This window comes from Mustelus asterias, chromosome 20 (assembly GCF_964213995.1).
Source record: "Mustelus asterias chromosome 20, sMusAst1.hap1.1, whole genome shotgun sequence".
Taxonomy (NCBI): domain Eukaryota; kingdom Metazoa; phylum Chordata; class Chondrichthyes; order Carcharhiniformes; family Triakidae; genus Mustelus; species Mustelus asterias.
Window position 1 is genome coordinate 53,343,129 of NC_135820.1, and position 17,169 is coordinate 53,360,297.

The 17,169-nt window shown below is 42.3% G+C and overlaps 1 protein-coding gene across 1 annotated transcript in view; it reads left to right on the top strand.

Moving 5' to 3' along the window:
* The first annotated feature begins 10,401 nt into the window (after positions 1-10,401).
* Positions 10,402-17,169, top strand: part of samd10a (sterile alpha motif domain containing 10a) — an 80,965-nt gene continuing 74,197 nt past the window's right edge. Inside the window, exon 1 of the mRNA XM_078236069.1 lies at positions 10,402-10,488. Coding sequence (XP_078092195.1) covers positions 10,476-10,488 — 13 coding nt within the window. The 5' untranslated portion in view covers positions 10,402-10,475. The remainder of the gene's footprint in view (positions 10,489-17,169) is intronic.

Genomic DNA, 17,169 nt, shown 5'->3' on the forward strand with positions numbered 1-17,169 from the left:
GGCACCCACCTCATCCCCTCGCCGCTTCTCCTCCTCCACTTGCTCCAGCTGGTCTCCTCGCTGCTGGATGATGTCGTGAAGAGGGCAGCAAACGATGATGATGGATGAAGCACGCACAGGGTCATCTGGAGGGCCCCACCAGAGCGGTCCAAGCAGCGGAACCGCATCTTCAGCAGGCCGATGCACCGCTCAACGACAGACCAGGTGGCTGCATGGGCCTTGTTGTAGCGGGTCTCTGCCGCGGTCTCGGGTCTCCACGCAGGAGACATCAGCCATGACCTTAGCGGGTAACCCTTGTCACCCAGTAGCCATCCTGGGAGCCTGGGCTGGTCTTCAAAGAGCCCAGGGATATCCAACTGTCGGGTCACAAAGCTGTCATGGACACTCCCTGGGTGGCGTGCATCGACCTGCATGATCTTCATTTGATGGACGCAGACAATTTGGACGTTCAGGGAGTGGAACCCCTTCCTGTTCATAAATTACTGTGGCCCTGCATGTGGGGCCCACAAGGCGATGTGTGTCCTGCCCACTGCTCCCTGCACATTGGGAATCCCGGTGATGGATGTGAAGCTGAGAGCCCCGGCCTCCTGCTGCGCACGGCCCACATCGAAATTTATGTAGTGCCCTGCCCGGACATACAAGGCATCTGTGACCTGTCTCACACATCTGTGCATGGAGATCCCAGCTAAGTTGCCACTGGGAGCCTGGAATGATCCGGAGGCATAGAAATTGAGGGCAGCTGTCACCTTCACGTCCACAGGGAGCGGGTGGTCGCCCCTCCCCTAAGATGCCAGGTGTAAGAGCACCTCCCAAAGGTGTCGCACCGTGGTCTTGGAGAGCCATAGCCGGCGAGGGCGCATCTCCTCCCAGAGGGCCTCGAATGAATGGCTGGGCCTGTTCCTCCTTGACCTCAGCACCCTCCGCCTTCTGTGCACCCTTTTGAGAGCCTGCTCACCCACCTCCTGGCCCTCAGCGGCAGCCCTCTGCACTCCTTCCTGAGGGACTGGTATTGGCTGCTCCTGCGGTGGTCTCTCCATGCCCGCCACATCCTGCGCTGCCTCTCCTCCTCCTCCTCTGCCCCTGCTGCCACCGTAATGGCCAGCTCCAGATCGAGCAAACCGAGATCCATCTGCACACTGGGGTTTGGAAAGAGCATAGAATGATGGATTATTCTCATTGACTGCATAGTCCCAGCACCACCCCAATCCCTCACTTGGGCCAGAATCCCCACTTGTGGGTGCTGGCAACCCCACACAATCCATGGTGCCATGCGTGGCCCGATTAGGGTTGTGTGAGATTCTCATCATGACAAATGCTGGCACAGATTATACAAGTCGGTGTGCAGCCGTGGGCACTGCGCACCCTTGAGCCATTGCTATGTGTGCAACTGCAGCATCTGTTACAGGCATGTGTTGCTGGTCTGTGTCACAGGGCAGGGACAGACTGCAAAGCAGCACCAGATGTGTGCCCAGTGACAGCAGATTCCATGCAGTCCATGTCTGAACCTCTGCACCCCGGCCTGGAGCAGCAGCTGCTTCATCTGGTTAGGCCTCAGTCAGCACATGGTGCACTCCTCCCCCACCCCGTAACACCAGCACTCAGTCGGGTCCCTGACCACACCCCGCGGCAAGACAATGCCACTGCAAGGTGCTGTGGAGAGGAGGGGTAATCAGGACTCCTTGATGGGGCCTCCCACACTGAGCAACAGCGCTGCCCTGGAGGGGAAGGGTGAGCGGGACTCCTTGATGGGGCCTCCCACATAGAGCACTGTGAAAATAGAAGCCCCCCACCCGCCCCCCCCCCCCCCCCCCCAGCCCCCCACCCCAGATATCACTGCTCCATGGGCCAACACCTGAAGACAGCAGGAAGAAGCCCACCAGGCATCTCCAGGGCCTGCCTGCAACATCCCTCACGCTCCGGTGGCAGCACTTACCTCCTCACGCTAGTTCAAGGCTTCCACACCAGGTTGAGACTTTTATAAACCTACTCTGATTCACACCAAAGTGATATCAGGCCATAGAAGTGGGAGATGCTGGCATGGGCGGAGATTGGCGTGTCGATCCCGATAATGGCATGCTAAGGTATGATAAGTAATGCATATCAGTGGCATGCCGGTTTTCTGCGCGGTCCTGGCGGCGCCATTTCTTTCCGGTTGGGAGATGCGTGCGGGCTATAAACACTCGCGGGGAACCCACGAAATGGCCGACACGCACATCTCCCAACCCGACGCGCCAGAAAATTTGCGGGTCGCGATGGGAAAATCACCCCCATTATGTAAATATATATACAAATCATAGATTCTTGATGTTTAATTTTTACATATATGGTTAAATGCCATGTGGTTGCTTGTTTTCGGGGTGGCACCGTGGTACAGTGGTTAGCACTGCTGTCTCATAGCTCCAGGGACCTGGGTTTGATTCCCAGCTTGGGTCATTGTGCGGAGTTTGCACGTTTTCCCTGTGTCTGCGTGGGTTTCCTCCGGGTGCTCGGCTTTCCTCCCACGCTCCAGGTTAGGTTGATTGGCCATGTTAAATTGCCCCTTAGTGTCCCGGGATGCCTAGGTTAGAGGGATTAGCAGGGTAAATATGTGAGGTTACGCAGCTAGGGCCTGGGTGGAGATGTTGGTGCAGACTCGATTAGCCGAATGGCCTCCTTCTGCACTGTAGGGTTTCTATGATTTCTATGATTTATCACTGCATTGCAATAATTCTGCCGCATCTCAAAGTTGGCACTGCACAGGAGGATTTTCCATGTATAGTATGGAATGTGTGCTGATGTTTCATTATAAAGAAAAGTTTGATAGCAATGAACCATGAATATATACAACCTAACCTGTTCAAACAGGCTGTTGGTATCCTGATCTGGCATTACACATGGACATTTTCAGCATTAGTCACTGGATAATGATCAGGAACAGGATATCTGCTTTGTTACCTTTCCGCCCTAAATTAGGCGTGCTGAGATCAAGTTTAGGACTGCGATTACTACCCTAGTGAAGGTCCAGCTAACTCAGCAGAAACTGGGTCTTTCTTATAACCTATCTCTTACTGGGGTTTTGCTCTCTTTTCAGATTTTCTCTTCAGTTATAAAATTTATGAAAACCGTTGAAAGCATATAAAGTGAAAATTTTTATCTTGGTTTACATGAAAGGTTTAAAAATTGCCTTTATGGAGCCATAGACTTGCATTCCAAATATTATTGATTTACCATATCATTTTTCGAATAATTTTCTATCACAGCTACCAGTGAAACTCTAATGTTTGCACTTTGCTACTAAGATGTTTATTTACACTTCTAATTATCATGTGTTGGCATTTTAAGTCTATGGCATAAAACACAGCCTCAGTTTCTGAAAATAATTTCCTATGTGACAGGATCCAAATGAAACTCATGTATACTTTGGAAAATTTCTGAACTGGTGCTATGAGAAATAGATATTCTTTGGATGTGGGCATTGCTGGCAAGGCCAGCATTTATTGTCCTTCCCTAATTGCCCTTCAACTGACTAGCTTTCTTGACCATTTCAGAGGGTAGTTTAGAGTCGACCACTTTGCTCTGGGTTGGAGTCACATAAACTTTTTTAAAGTTTATTTATTAGTGTCACAGGTAGGCTTACGTTAACACTGCAATGAAGTTACTGTGAAAATCCCCTAGTCGCCACACTCTGGCACCCACTGAGGGAGAATTTAGCATGGCCAATGCAACTAACCAGTACGTCTTTCAGACTGTGGGAGGAAACCAGAGCACCCAGAGGAAACCCACACAGACACAGGGAGAACGTGCAGAGACAGTGACCCAAACCAGGAGTCGAAGGCCAGATTGGGTAACAATGACAGATTTCCTTCCCTGAAGGACAGTAATGAACCATATGGGTTTTTATGACAATTGACAGTGGTTTTAATTCCATATTTTAAAATATGAATTTGAATTCCATCATCTGCCACAATCGGATTCAAACATGGGCCCCCAAAGCATTATGCTGGGTCTCTAGATTACGAGTCCAGTGACAATATCACTACACTACCGCCTTCCCTTGAAAGCTCTACAGTATTCCATGAGCCAGGTATGTATTTGACATAGCAAATGATCAATTTTAAGCTCTGAATTTTTAAGCACATTTTTAATACTGTTAATGGCCATATTATTGAAATACCTCACTGCAGCTAACTAAAAGTACTTATTAGCATACAAAATTGCTGGAATAGTACTTCATGAAAATGACCCTGACTCCTAACTATGGTGTAATTGGGAAGACCCAATATATGATGATATACTAGCGGATGGGATGCTTTTTATTTACAATGCTTCTGTTCAACCAGACAGTTGCTTTAACCTCCATGTTTGAGTGGTTATTAACTTCTCAGCAAGATACTTTGATCAATCGGAGCTCCATTCTTCTCTGTTATTACTCTTTTGGAATTCGCCAAAGGATACACCTGCCACAGCTGGTTGTTTAATTCAAACTAACCTTCGAGTACTAAATGCATGTTGAATAGGGGTGGGACCAAACCTCACAGAGGAAAATACATTCAATTGTAAAGTCTACGCCAATTAAAAAATACCAACGTTGTTTTACCATGCCAGTATTCCTAGAAAAGACTATCATACTGTAAGGGAGTGTTTGAGTGGAAAGGACCAGACACACAGGAAAAGGCAGTGGTAATTAACTTCCCAGCTAGCGTCTTTGATCTATTGGAGCTCCATTCTTCTCTGCTTTTACTCTCATTCCTTTTCGAATTCATCAAAGGGATGCACCTGCCACAACTGGTTATTCTATTTAAAATTATCATCCTGTTCCTTGTAATTTCAAAAATGTTGCCCTTGTAAACGTTCTTGTGTAGTGCAAAGAAGCTGGCAGTGAACTTAGATTATGCATATTAACAAATAATCGTGCATATTGTACATAATTAAATCATTTAGCTAATATTGACAAATTAATAATGAGGCATCAAAATTACTTATGATCACTGCATTATTGTATACCTGGAGTATCTACCCGAAGATCATTAATGACAGTACAAAACAAGAATTCTGTAAGGGCGGTTCAATGGAATTCAACATGATGGTTGTCATGAAGTTTTAGAAGTTTGATAACATTCTAAACAACTGAACTGCAAACTGTTGTTTAACTATTGTATTACCTGTACCTTCACTCCCACCTGTGATCCAGCTCTATCATTACCCAGGATAAACTGTATCCATGAAAAAGGTAATTAGTCTACTACTCCGACCACCACTTTTCACTGGATTCTCCAAACTTATCTTACATAACGGAACACTAATCTCAGTAAATTCACTTATTTCCACCTTTTCTGGCAATACTGCTTCCAAACTACATCTCTCCTCATCTCTCACCATTAAAGACTGACATGCTCTCATATCTCTTAAAACCTTAACTTCCTTACCTACTCCTCCTGGTACACATGAGTGAACCTTACCCACACAAGTAAATTCTTCAAAGAGATCTGGCACTTGCTTACCAACCCCTGAACAGGCTTTACATTAGTTTTCACCTCTTTAGCTTCAACCATGGTTTCCTATGTCAACTTAACAAATCTCACTGACGTATCCTGTTTTACCACATCTGTCTTCCTGGTGCATTTCTTAAGCCATCAACGCTGTGAATTTGTGTGTCTGACTTTATTACAATGAAAACATCTTAGGTTTTTTATTTCTCTTCCACCCTCGTATGTTTCCTTTTGAACCTGAGGCAAATTACTCTTACTATCGCTAATGGGATCTCCTTTGCCTTTACCATCTGAGGATTTCTCTTTTCCCCAGTTTCTATCCCTCAGAGATTGAAGTTGATGTCAAAACCCAAACCTTGATTTATGAACTAACTCAAAATCATCTGCCATTTCTGCTGCTACTTTCGCAGTTTTAATCTTTTGCACCTCTACCATTTCAAGTCCAAATTTATTTCCAGTTCCTAAAATTCTAATGCTCTCTCTTTTTCCCTTTCTTTTGCGTTTAATTTCAATTCAAACTGTCTCGATTCCTTTTCATGTTGCAACTGTCACAATCCCTGTGCAATCTGTTTCATTTCTTTTTTTTTGTTGCAACTGCTTCAGTTGTAATTGAATTTTCGCTAATTCCAATGATTCAGACTGTAGTTTTGGCAGATGTAGATGGTGAGCTATCACTGAAATAATTTCCACCTTCCTCGTCCCTTCAGGTTTAGTCAACTCCAGTTGGTCTGCCAATTCCAAAAGCTGTGTTTCAACCACCTTTTGTAAACCACTGCAAGTGACCTCTTCCATACACAGGAAATCCTTAGCCACTGAAAGAGCCACTTTTCCCACAAGGCACTCCCTATTTAAGCTAACTAAATACAACACCTGAAAAGAAAACTCCAATACTCAACACCCACTGTCTTATAGCTTTAAATCCTGGAAAACAGCCCCCAGTTTTGTTAGGGTATGGATCAGAAATCTCAAGGTACATTACAAAGTCAGACTATACCCCAACAATTTGCTATTTTGGCAATAATGGAATGGTATGATATTTCACTCCTGGCGTGATTCTACTGAGAAGCTTTTATCAAAACAACAATTATTTAACAACACAGTTTAAATATAGCAAATAAATTAGCTTATTTTTTTAACAATTGAGCAATATTTAAACAAGACAAGATACAATTCTCAACTGCTAACCTACCCTTATGAGTTCCAATTCAAGCAATATTCCTCCTACAGACTTAAAACCCCTCTTCAAAATCAGTTAGCAACACACAGGCTTACGTGCTTGTAATTAGATTGCCAGTCCTAGAGTTCTCAGAGCACTCCAGGAGAGAAACAGAGAGACACATCTTGCTTCTTTCAGAACCAGGCAGAACAGAACTGTTCTAAAATAAAAGAGAAATGGGTACCTTCCCTGTAAGCTTAGCTCTTCCCATTAGCACATGACTCTGTCTTTGTCAATCAATCTAATCAAAACTCTACTCTGGCCCCAAGGGAAACCTAAGTAAATACAAATGCATTAACTCTGTTTAGATAAACACGCCCCTATTTAAACTCAATCATTATCCTGCATTCCCAACATTTGTGCTGCTGTTGCCCAGACAAATCAGCATTGGAAAACAGAACTGAATTTTAAACATACTCCTTACAAGAAGCATGATATAAATACATTTCTTAAAGGCACAGTATCACATTGTCCTCTAATGTTACCCTCTTTGTCCTTATAAAGCCTACAAAATCACAGTTACTTCACTTAATTCTTTGTTGTAAAGTGCTTTTGGATATCCCAAGGATGTGAGATGTGATACCAGTGCATTTCTATTCTTTAGGAGATTAATGTTCTTTAATCAACTTAGCATTATCTACAACTGAATAACAAACATGACTCGCATTTACGTAGTATCCTTAATATCCCAAGACACCTCACTGATTGAGGAAAAGCAAATAAATAGCTACAACAACTTAAATGTTTAACATTATCATGCCCAATGAAGGCATGTCCTAATCATAGTTGTAAAAATGGGCTGCGTCCAGTATATAGTCTTCTAGAACTGTCTTTTATTTAAAAATGGACACCAATAGGGCTGTTAAGATAGCTGCTGAGGTTCAGCTGACTTCTACAAGGTCTACACAGACTACCTTGAGTTTCCAGAAAGTTCCTACTTGAATGTCTATGGTTGAAGTGCTCCCTCTTGAATATGAATATAAAGACAAAAATTATCTGTGGAATTTACAGATGCTATGGTTTGTGAATTTACCAAAAACACAAGTCCAGACTCCATCACCTGAATTCTACCACCTCACCCATCACGGAATCGGAGCAGGTGAAGGGCAAACAACAGAAATGTCCGTTGACCTTGGGGGGAATTTCCAGTCTCGCTGGAGTGAGACTGTAAAATCCTGCCCTGTGTCTCCAAATTTGAACCTTAGAAGGATAGCAAGGTAAGTGTGAGATAACAGATATGGAGTGACGAAGTCATGAAGGGATTTGAAAACAAAGACTTTGGGAATTGATTGCTCAGAGTGCACAGGGTGATAGGGGAATGGGACTTGGTGCAAGTTAAGACATGGGCAGCAGAGATTTGCATAATCTAAAGTCTATGGAAAGTAAAATCAGGGTGACCAGACAGAACTGCATTGGAATAGATAAATCCAGAGGAAACAAAGGCAAGAATGAGGGTTTCCACAGAAAATGAGTTGGGTTAGGGGAAAGATCTGGTGTTGTTACTGAGGTAGAAATAGCTGGTCTTAGTGTTGGTACAAATATGTGGTCATTTTAGCGTTAAATTGGACGCCATGATTGTAAACAGACTTGTGTAATCTCAGACAGTTGTCAGGGAGAGGGATGGACTTGACAGCTAGAGAACTGAGTGGCTTTACTTTTCCTAATATTTAGATGGAGAAATTTCTGCTCATCCAGTATTAGATGCCAGGTGAGCAGTTTAATAATTTAGCAACAGTGGTAAAGATTAGAGAGGTGGTGTGAGGTAGAGCCAGGTGTCGTCAGTACACAAGTGAAAACTAACGGCATGCTTTCAGATGCCATTTCCAAGTGGCAATATGTAGAGGAGAAATAGGAAGGGGCCAAGATTGATCCTTGGGGCACACCAAAGGTAATAGTGTGGAAGCAGGAAAAGAAACCATCGCAAGTAATACTCTAGCTATGATTGGATGTAAAAAATGGAACCAAGTGTGAACAGTTCCACCCAGCTGGCTGACAATGGATAGCCATTAAAGGAGGACAGTATGGTCAACTGTGTCAAAGGCCGTTGGCAGGTCAAAAAGAACAAGGAGAAAAAGTTTACCATTGTCACAATTACATGGGATATCATAAAAAACTAAAATAAAGGGGTAAATGCTGAACCAAGATGGAAAAGTTGGGAGCGATGATTTAGAAGATACATTTTGAGAGGTTTTCTCAAGATGGAGACAAAAATGAAAAGGCAAAGCAATTTAGGGAAGGAGTTCCACAGGGTGCAGTTGAGACAGTTGATGGTTACAAAGTGCTAAGTGTAGGGAAAAGGAACAAACCAAAGTTGAAGAACAAAGTACAAATGAGGGAATAAGGTCATCAAATTTAAATAGACGAGGCCATGGAGGAACTTTCAGACAAAAATAAGGATTTTAAATAAATTATTTTGCATGTGGATAAATGAGGATTGGCGTAATGTGTGAATGGAAAAAAAACATTCTATTGATATAGAGCAAGGCACTGATTGATATTCTGAGGTCAGTGGAACAGGGTGGTAGAAGCAGGATTGAAGAGTTTTGAAGCAGGGAAGATGAAGTTGGAGGTGACAACATACTAGAGGACTTTAGAGTCAGAAGGGAGGTTAAATATGGGGTAATAGAAAGAATGGTTGATCAATAGTTGGCTTTATGAGGAGAATGGCAATGGTTTTGAAAATGAGAGGGTGGTGCCAGATTAAAAGGAGCTGTTACAATGCTGGCAAGCGTGAAGGTCAGGAGGGAGAAAATAATACCTTCAAATAACAAAGTCTAGAGTCCGATGGGATGTGTTCTGAGGCTGTAACACACAGGAGGGATTCTAATGATATCAGAAACTAACATGGCAAAGAGATGATCTCGAATCGTGCAGAACGTTGGCAAAACTCCAAGAGTTTTAAGCCCATGTGCCTCATCCGCACATATTTTATGCCACATTTATCTGAATGGCTATTTAAAAATAAATGTTGGACCGTGCATTGTGCGAGTCACCCCATGGTTGGTATTGACCTTTCATTCGTGTAAGTTGTTATTGTATTTCAGTGTTTAGCTCACTTAACGATTGATATGGAAAAGCGACGGGGATGAGGAGAGGTGACAGTTATTGAATAAAATGAAACGTTTCCACTGAGAATGTGGGAATAGGAAGGGGCCGTTTTATCGAATGTTTGAGATGGTCTTTATATTAGGTGCATTAGGTACCTGAACCCAAATGTCCATGGTTCCGTTAGCCTCAGTCTGTTGGGAGTTGGGCACTATATTGTTTTTAGATGATGATGAAAAGACAACTTTCTGTGTTTGGGTCGGTGCTTTGAAAGTTCCCACCATTCCTCCTAGATAATCAATACATTTGCTGACAGCCCGTCCCTTTGTTCTGAGCCGCCTCCCTCCCTCCGGGTGCTGCATGACAAGGGGCAGGGCATAGCCACAACCCATTCTTCCCAGGGATACAGGTTGTAACCTGCCTTTTTTGAGGATAGTTCCCCTCCTATATATCCCCTCCTGTCAATTTGAGGAAGATCCCGTCCTTAACAAAAGAAAAAGGATCCTTTCTCACCCAACCCCTGGACGACGCTGAGAACCGTCGGATTTCTGTGCACTGCCCTCCCCAAATTTAGCTTTTTTTGTTGTTGAGAGGAGTGTATTTCCGGTGACCTGGAGGCGATGTGAGAGAGGAGCTGAGCTGCAAACATCCTGTCACTTGTCCAGCAGCATTCAGTGAGCCTGCAGCCGGAATACCGAGCTCCCCGAACAGGATGGTAACGATCTAGACTGCCAGCATCCAACGCAATGGCTGTGGACGGTAAGTCAGGCACAAAGGAAGGGAGACCTTTCAAAGGGGGGGATATTAAGCGTTTGCAATTTGCAAAGGAATTGCAACATTACTATAGGAGGATGAGACAGTCGCTGTGACAGATACAACCTTCACCGCCTCATTATTGTGCCGGACGGATACAGTATCGATTTTTTATTTTAATTTTTGGTGCACAGATCGTCCTGGCAATATTTTGAAGACTGGAGTGTGCAGCTGTTTCCAGCTGTTCCCAGTCTTGATTCATCAGGTCCTCCCCTAACATAGTTTTAGTTTTAACATCAGCAAATGCCTATAATAAATCCTCCAGTAAAGTGGTTATCCGGACATAAATATCCGCATACTATTTTCTTTTTTATTGTTTTCAGTCCCCAGGAAGCATTTTTAAAAATCTTTTAGCTCGTCACCACTATAATGAACCTGTGGTGATCTATTGGAACGAATAACCATTTAATATCGAGAGCAGGTTAATTGTAACCTCGTCCACCTCTGTCGAAGGACCGACGTTGCAAGGTTCAGCCAACAAAATATACATTGAAACTACTCCTATATTTTGTTAATTCATACAGTTCCATTTGCTCGTTTATGTACGACTTGCAATGCTTAATTAAAATATTATTTGAGTCGCAGTTATGCATGGCAATGTCTAAGCAGGTTTGGGAAAACTCAAAATTAACTACTATTGCAACCATTTATCCTCTTGAGAAAATTATCTTCCACCATCCATCAACCCCCGCCCCCCGCCGCCGCCTCCCTCGCCCCCACCGAGGTAAATGGAAGGATTTTCAATGTAAAATTGTCAGGGTATCAAACTGGTGGCGAGCCTAAGGGGAATGTATTTATTTGGTTCCTGGTTTCACTCAGTCCTTTCTAGGAAGGGAGGTGATGCGAGAACCTGACCCATCCAGTGAGCTGAAATCATTGTAAGATTGAAGGGACACACACACAGTTGTAGCTCAACTTGCTGGCTTTCGGGTTTCGAGGGAGCATGCAAGCCTCAAATTTGTTATTTAAAGCGATTATTAATCTTGCTTTGACACTGCTGTACGTTAACCTTCGCTTTTCAGTATGAAGAATTTATAAATCAATTGTTTTAGCAGCCGTGATGTCTTAGAATATATTGAAAACCTCAGAGGATGGTTAGTTGAGGGAAGTGAACTTTCATTATTCAGCACGCCAGGTAATCTAGAATTTATAAATGCGAATTTAAATTACTTTAGGCATGCTTATTTATAGTAATTGGTTTAAGGCCAATATATCACAGATTATGTTTTAAATAACTTCTATGAAAAGCTTGCACTCCCAAGTCTTGTGAGGTCAAATTAAGACTTGCTTCTTCGCTATCTTTTTTCATGCTTGCTAGGTTGCTTTAGAATAATGGAGAGAAATTCTGGTTCACCGGTATGGTCCTCATAACATCTCTGGGCAAATCAACTGATTAATCCACAGAGAAAAAAATCAAGTCTATATAACATCAGTTCTTTTATCCTTTCAATCTATCCCAAGACAGCAAAGGTGGCTCAGTAAGATTTGGAAGAGGCAATAGATCAATAATGAATTCTGTGCGAAGTACAGATAACAGTTAACAAGGTACTTAGGGTATGTTATTAATCAGGATATTGATATACTATTTCAAACATAATTCCATTTTTAAAGTTATTACATTTAAAGAAAATGAATGGAGCAAAGCAGAATTGAATTGAATTCTGGGACTAACATTTCCATAATCTGTCAGTGTTGATGATAATTGGATTAGTGAATATTGTCTGTGTCGGTTAAAATGTTATTAAAGTTAACTTTCTAAATTGAAATTTTTGAAAATGTTTGCACTGCTGATTCTGCGACAAAAATGTCTGCATATAAAGTTTAAGCTTCGCATGGGGGATAAAATGACTTAATAATCCGAGTCTGTTGCCACACTGAAGGATCTAATAAAGTCAATTGTCTTCTCAGTATTCATGATTTAAGGCAGTAAATGAGTCTAATGTAATAGATGGAATTGCCAGAGAAACATAATTGAACTTGCTGCATGGATGTGCTGAAGTAGAAGGTGTGATTTGGTTGTTAAGACGTAGGTTAGACTCCCATTGTTAATTGCCGAGTCTGACTGCTGCCAAGAGCCAAGCCTGGAACAAATGTCTGTGAAATGAATTTTATTCAAAGGGGTATGTGCTGCCGGAATACAAATACGATCAGATCAAGACTAAAAGATGAGGTGCTTGGTGACCCAATCTATTTGCATTTCCCTAAATTGCGCTGTTGGTTGGATGTGGGATGGATGGGTCCTTATGCATTATGGCAAATGGGGAGGGGGCGGGGGGGAATGCATATGAATTAAAACCTTTCGAAAAGTCAAACTACAATTTTGGTTTAACATATTGAGCAGTCATGCTTTCGTAAGATGTATGTTTTGTTTGCATTGTTTTAAAATAGAAGCAATTAAAACAGCTGAAACGATGATGGTAAATTTGCCAGCATTTTCTGTAAATATAAAAGCTGAACTGATGCTTAATACATATTCTTAAAAAAGTGAATGTTCATAAAACTCTCAATGCTCTAACTTCTATAGCTATTTCAGTTGGTTGAAAGATTGACAAAAGATAATACTTTAGTTGGTATTCCATCATAGAAAGCCCAACTTAAGAGTTGTTCGGTAGTTAAAATTAATAAAATTACTCTCATATCAACTTCTTAACAAAGATAAAATGCCCATTGTGTCATTTTGTGCATACGTGCACACCAGCTATCATAGTTTTCTTATAGACTTTCAAATATTTTACTCAGATATGTAAGTTAAAACTACTCTGAACATGAGAACATAAAGTGGGTGATGCGACATAGTGGATAGCACTGCTGCCTCACAGCAACAGGAACCCAGGTTCAATTCCAATCTTGGGTGACAGTCTGTGCGGAGTTTGCACATTCTTTCCCTGTCTGCGTGGGTTTCCTCCGGGTGCTCTGGTTTCCTCCCACACTCCAAAGATGTGCAAGTTAGGTTGTTTGGCCATGCTAAATTACCCCCTGGTGTCCCAAGATCTCTAGGTTGGGGGGGAGTGGTGGGATAAATATGTGGGGCTAAGGGGATAGCCTGGGTAAGATGCTCTGTTGGAGATTTGGTGCTGGCTTGATGGGCCGAACGGCCTCCTTCTGCACTGTAGGGATTCTATGATTTGTGGGAGCTATTCAATCATTTGTGTTACTGCGCTATAAGCACTGAACAATAACAATAATAATCTTTCATGTTAAGATTATTACCAATATACACTTATCCAAAGTGGAAAGTTCACAATATATGCAAACCATTTGTTGCTTTACACATTTAATTCAATCCATATGTACTATTAGTTTGCTGACCTACATTCTGTAAACTATTAAAGAGCAATGTAGAAAATAAGAATAATTCACCCCATTGTTTCCTTTTGAAATGTGACTTGTGTATCAAAGTTAGAATCGATACAGTGGTTACAACATTTGAATTATAGAACTCAGACTCAGAAATGTATATTTTGTTACATAGTAGATTGCATATTTTCCTCAGGGTGAAGGGAAGGAATTCACTGATCAACAAAAGTGTTCCAAGATAAAAGAAATAACAACGTATGAATGCTAAAGAAAAACTGATGGTGTAAATTGATCAGAAGTAATGGAACTGGACAAGTTTGATTTGGTCAGTTTGATTGAACATAACCACTTGGTACGAGTAAGCCTCCACATTTGAGAATGTGGACTGGATAGTCTTCTAAATTTGCTTCCTAAAAGCCTTCTCATGCACATTTATAGGAAGTTGTTTCAAAAAGGTGCTGTCAGGCATGCTAAATTCCTGGGATAGTGTGATTTGAACATTCCCTCCCAGTTTCATTTATACTGCAGCAACTGATCTCAGACTGTGGAATACAGCCAAGCAGCAACCTATTTCCATTGCCTGGCTGCATGTCCAATTGTCCTGTCCAGCAGTGTGTTACATTTTGAGTATATGTAGTTTGAGAATTTTAATGTTTAAATTATAAAAATAGGCAAAGCATTCTTTCTTAACATCAGCTAGTTGTCCGACAATTCTTCCAAGTCTATTATAAATTAATTGGAGTTACACTCTATGATGTGTCCAGTCCAAGTACTGTGACTTTTTTTTCTCACTCTCTCCCAGCGATTCTCACTGTTTCTCTTAAGAATCAGAACAGACTCTGACTTTGGATTAACTTTGCAAATTCATTGTTTGTATCAGAGAAATGCTATTTTTTCATTACGTTAAATCTGTCAATATTAATATCACCTTAAACATAGATGTGCTAAGTTGCCCCTCAGTCAATAATAGAGCCTTGAATGTTGTAGAACTATCCAGCTGGCATTTGGAAGTATGCTGTATGTTTTTAAAAAAACTAAGATCTTTTAAAATGATGATGGGGGTTGCATCATTGCATGTCCATATACACGCAGGAATATCGTTTCCATGGTGACAATATCCTTTGAGGGTCCTTACAAAATAATCATAACAAAGAAAATAATAACATTGAAGAAAAAATGCTGATAAATAATTGCCCCAAGTGTAAAGAATATACTAATTGCAAGTTTTAATAATTTAAATTTAGATTATACATGTGTTTATATTATATGAGAGTTTTAAATTCCCAGGCGGTGTGGTAGCAGCCTGGCAGCACAGTGGTTAGCACTGCTGCCTTCAGAGACCCGGGTTCAATTCTGGCCTCATGTGGAGTTTGCACGTTTTCCCCGCGTCTGCATGGATTTCCTCTGGGTGTTCTGGTTTCCTCCCACACTCCAAAGATGTGCAGGGTAGGTGGATTGGCCATGCTAAACTGCCTCTTATTGTGTAGGTAATGGGGATTAGCAGGATAAATACACGGGGTTACAGAAATAGTGTCTGGTTAAGATGCTCGATAATAGAGAATTGGTGCAGACTCGTTAGGCCAAATGGCCTGCTGTTGCACCATAGGGATTCTATGATTTTTGGACTATTAATGGACTTCTCCCTGGTGTCACATTCAGTGGAATTTAATATTCCCTTTGGGAGTGGGCTCTGGGGCATCCCAGGGGCAGAGGAGCCCTGTTGCCTTCCCAACTCCCCCAAATAAGGGACAGGAAGGGTTGAGAGTGGCCCTCCCACCTGAAGGTCAATTGAGACCCATTAGGGGTCCCTTATGGAACTCATTCTGCGGTTGTTTCTATTCAACTAGTGACTGGGGGGGCTGGGGGTTTTGTGGAGGGGGGAGTAGCGGGGGGGGGAGAGGTTCCTGCCATGTAGGCAAGCTGCTGGCTATATGTTGCCAAGGATGCTTGTAGTTTGATGGGGAGGTCACTCCTCTCCATGCATGGTTGATGGAATCTGTTTGTGGCAAGGGCTGGCTCCTCCGAAAGACCCCCTTTGCCCTTTACACTGATACCCAACCCCTGCCTCACTAGGGCCTGCCTAATTGTCCTGATGAGCTGCCACTATTAATGTTCCAAGGCTCCAGCAATGGTCCTCTCCTGGAATCAACTGCAGTACCAGCAATAACCACCACTCTCAATGGAGCTGCTGGTAGCTCTTGGAGGCAGGATCCTTGGCTTCAAAGATGCTGGAACTCGTTTCTTAAAGACTTGATTAGTTGTAAGTATTCGCATTCCAACCATTATTCATGTAATTTGAGTCTGTGTCTTTATAAGCTCTGTTTGTGAACAGAATTCCCACTCACCTGAAGAAGGGGCTAAGAGCTCCGAAAGCTTGTGTGGCTTTTGCTACCAAATAAACCTGTTGGACTTTAACCTGGTGTTGTTAAACTTCTTACTGTGTTTACTCCAAGGACAGGCAGCAGACTGCCTGATAGGGTTTTAATCCCACTGGGGCTCCGGAAATGCCTGCGGCAGGGTAGCACCTAGCTCTCCAGCCACCGCTGGTCCCACCGCCTCAATCATTACATCCTTTTTATCAAGCCACTGATATTTCTGTGTCCAACTCAATGTTATCTGCCATAATTTTTCGTACAAAAACAAATGCAGCATTTCAGTTGACAAAATGGAAGTATAGATTTGAATAATTACGTCTTAATAATAATTTAATAATTTGGTAATGAGCTGTCAGAATTTTGGAATGGTCCTAATAGGGAGGTGAACCTTTATTATTCAATAAATATTGGGATCTTTCCTGTTAATAATTGGTTACATTGAATTTATAACTGTTTTCAGGGCACACAAAGCCAAATTGTTACTGCCCGTTCAACAAGTTCATATAGCAAACCATTCAATCATTTTGGAAATCTCACAATATTACTGATAGGATGTCTGATATTTCCATGGTTATATTTCATTATAATGTGGAGATGCCGGCGTTGGACTGGGGTAAACACAGTAAGAAGTCTCACAACACCAGGTTAAAGTCCAACAGGTTTATTTGGTAGCAAACGCCACTAGCTTTTGGGGCGCTGCTCCTTCGTCAGGTGAGTGGGAGATCTGTTCACAAACAGCAAATAGGGCATAGAAAGACACAAACTCAATTTACAGAATAATGATTGGAATGCGAGTCTTTGCAGCTAATCAAGTCTTAAAGGTACAGACAATGTGAATGGAGAGAGTATTAAGCACAGGTTAAAGAGATGTGTATTGTCTCCAGACAGGACAGTTAGTGAGATTTTGCAAGCCCAGGCAAGTCGTGGGGGTCACAAATAGTGTGATATGAACCCA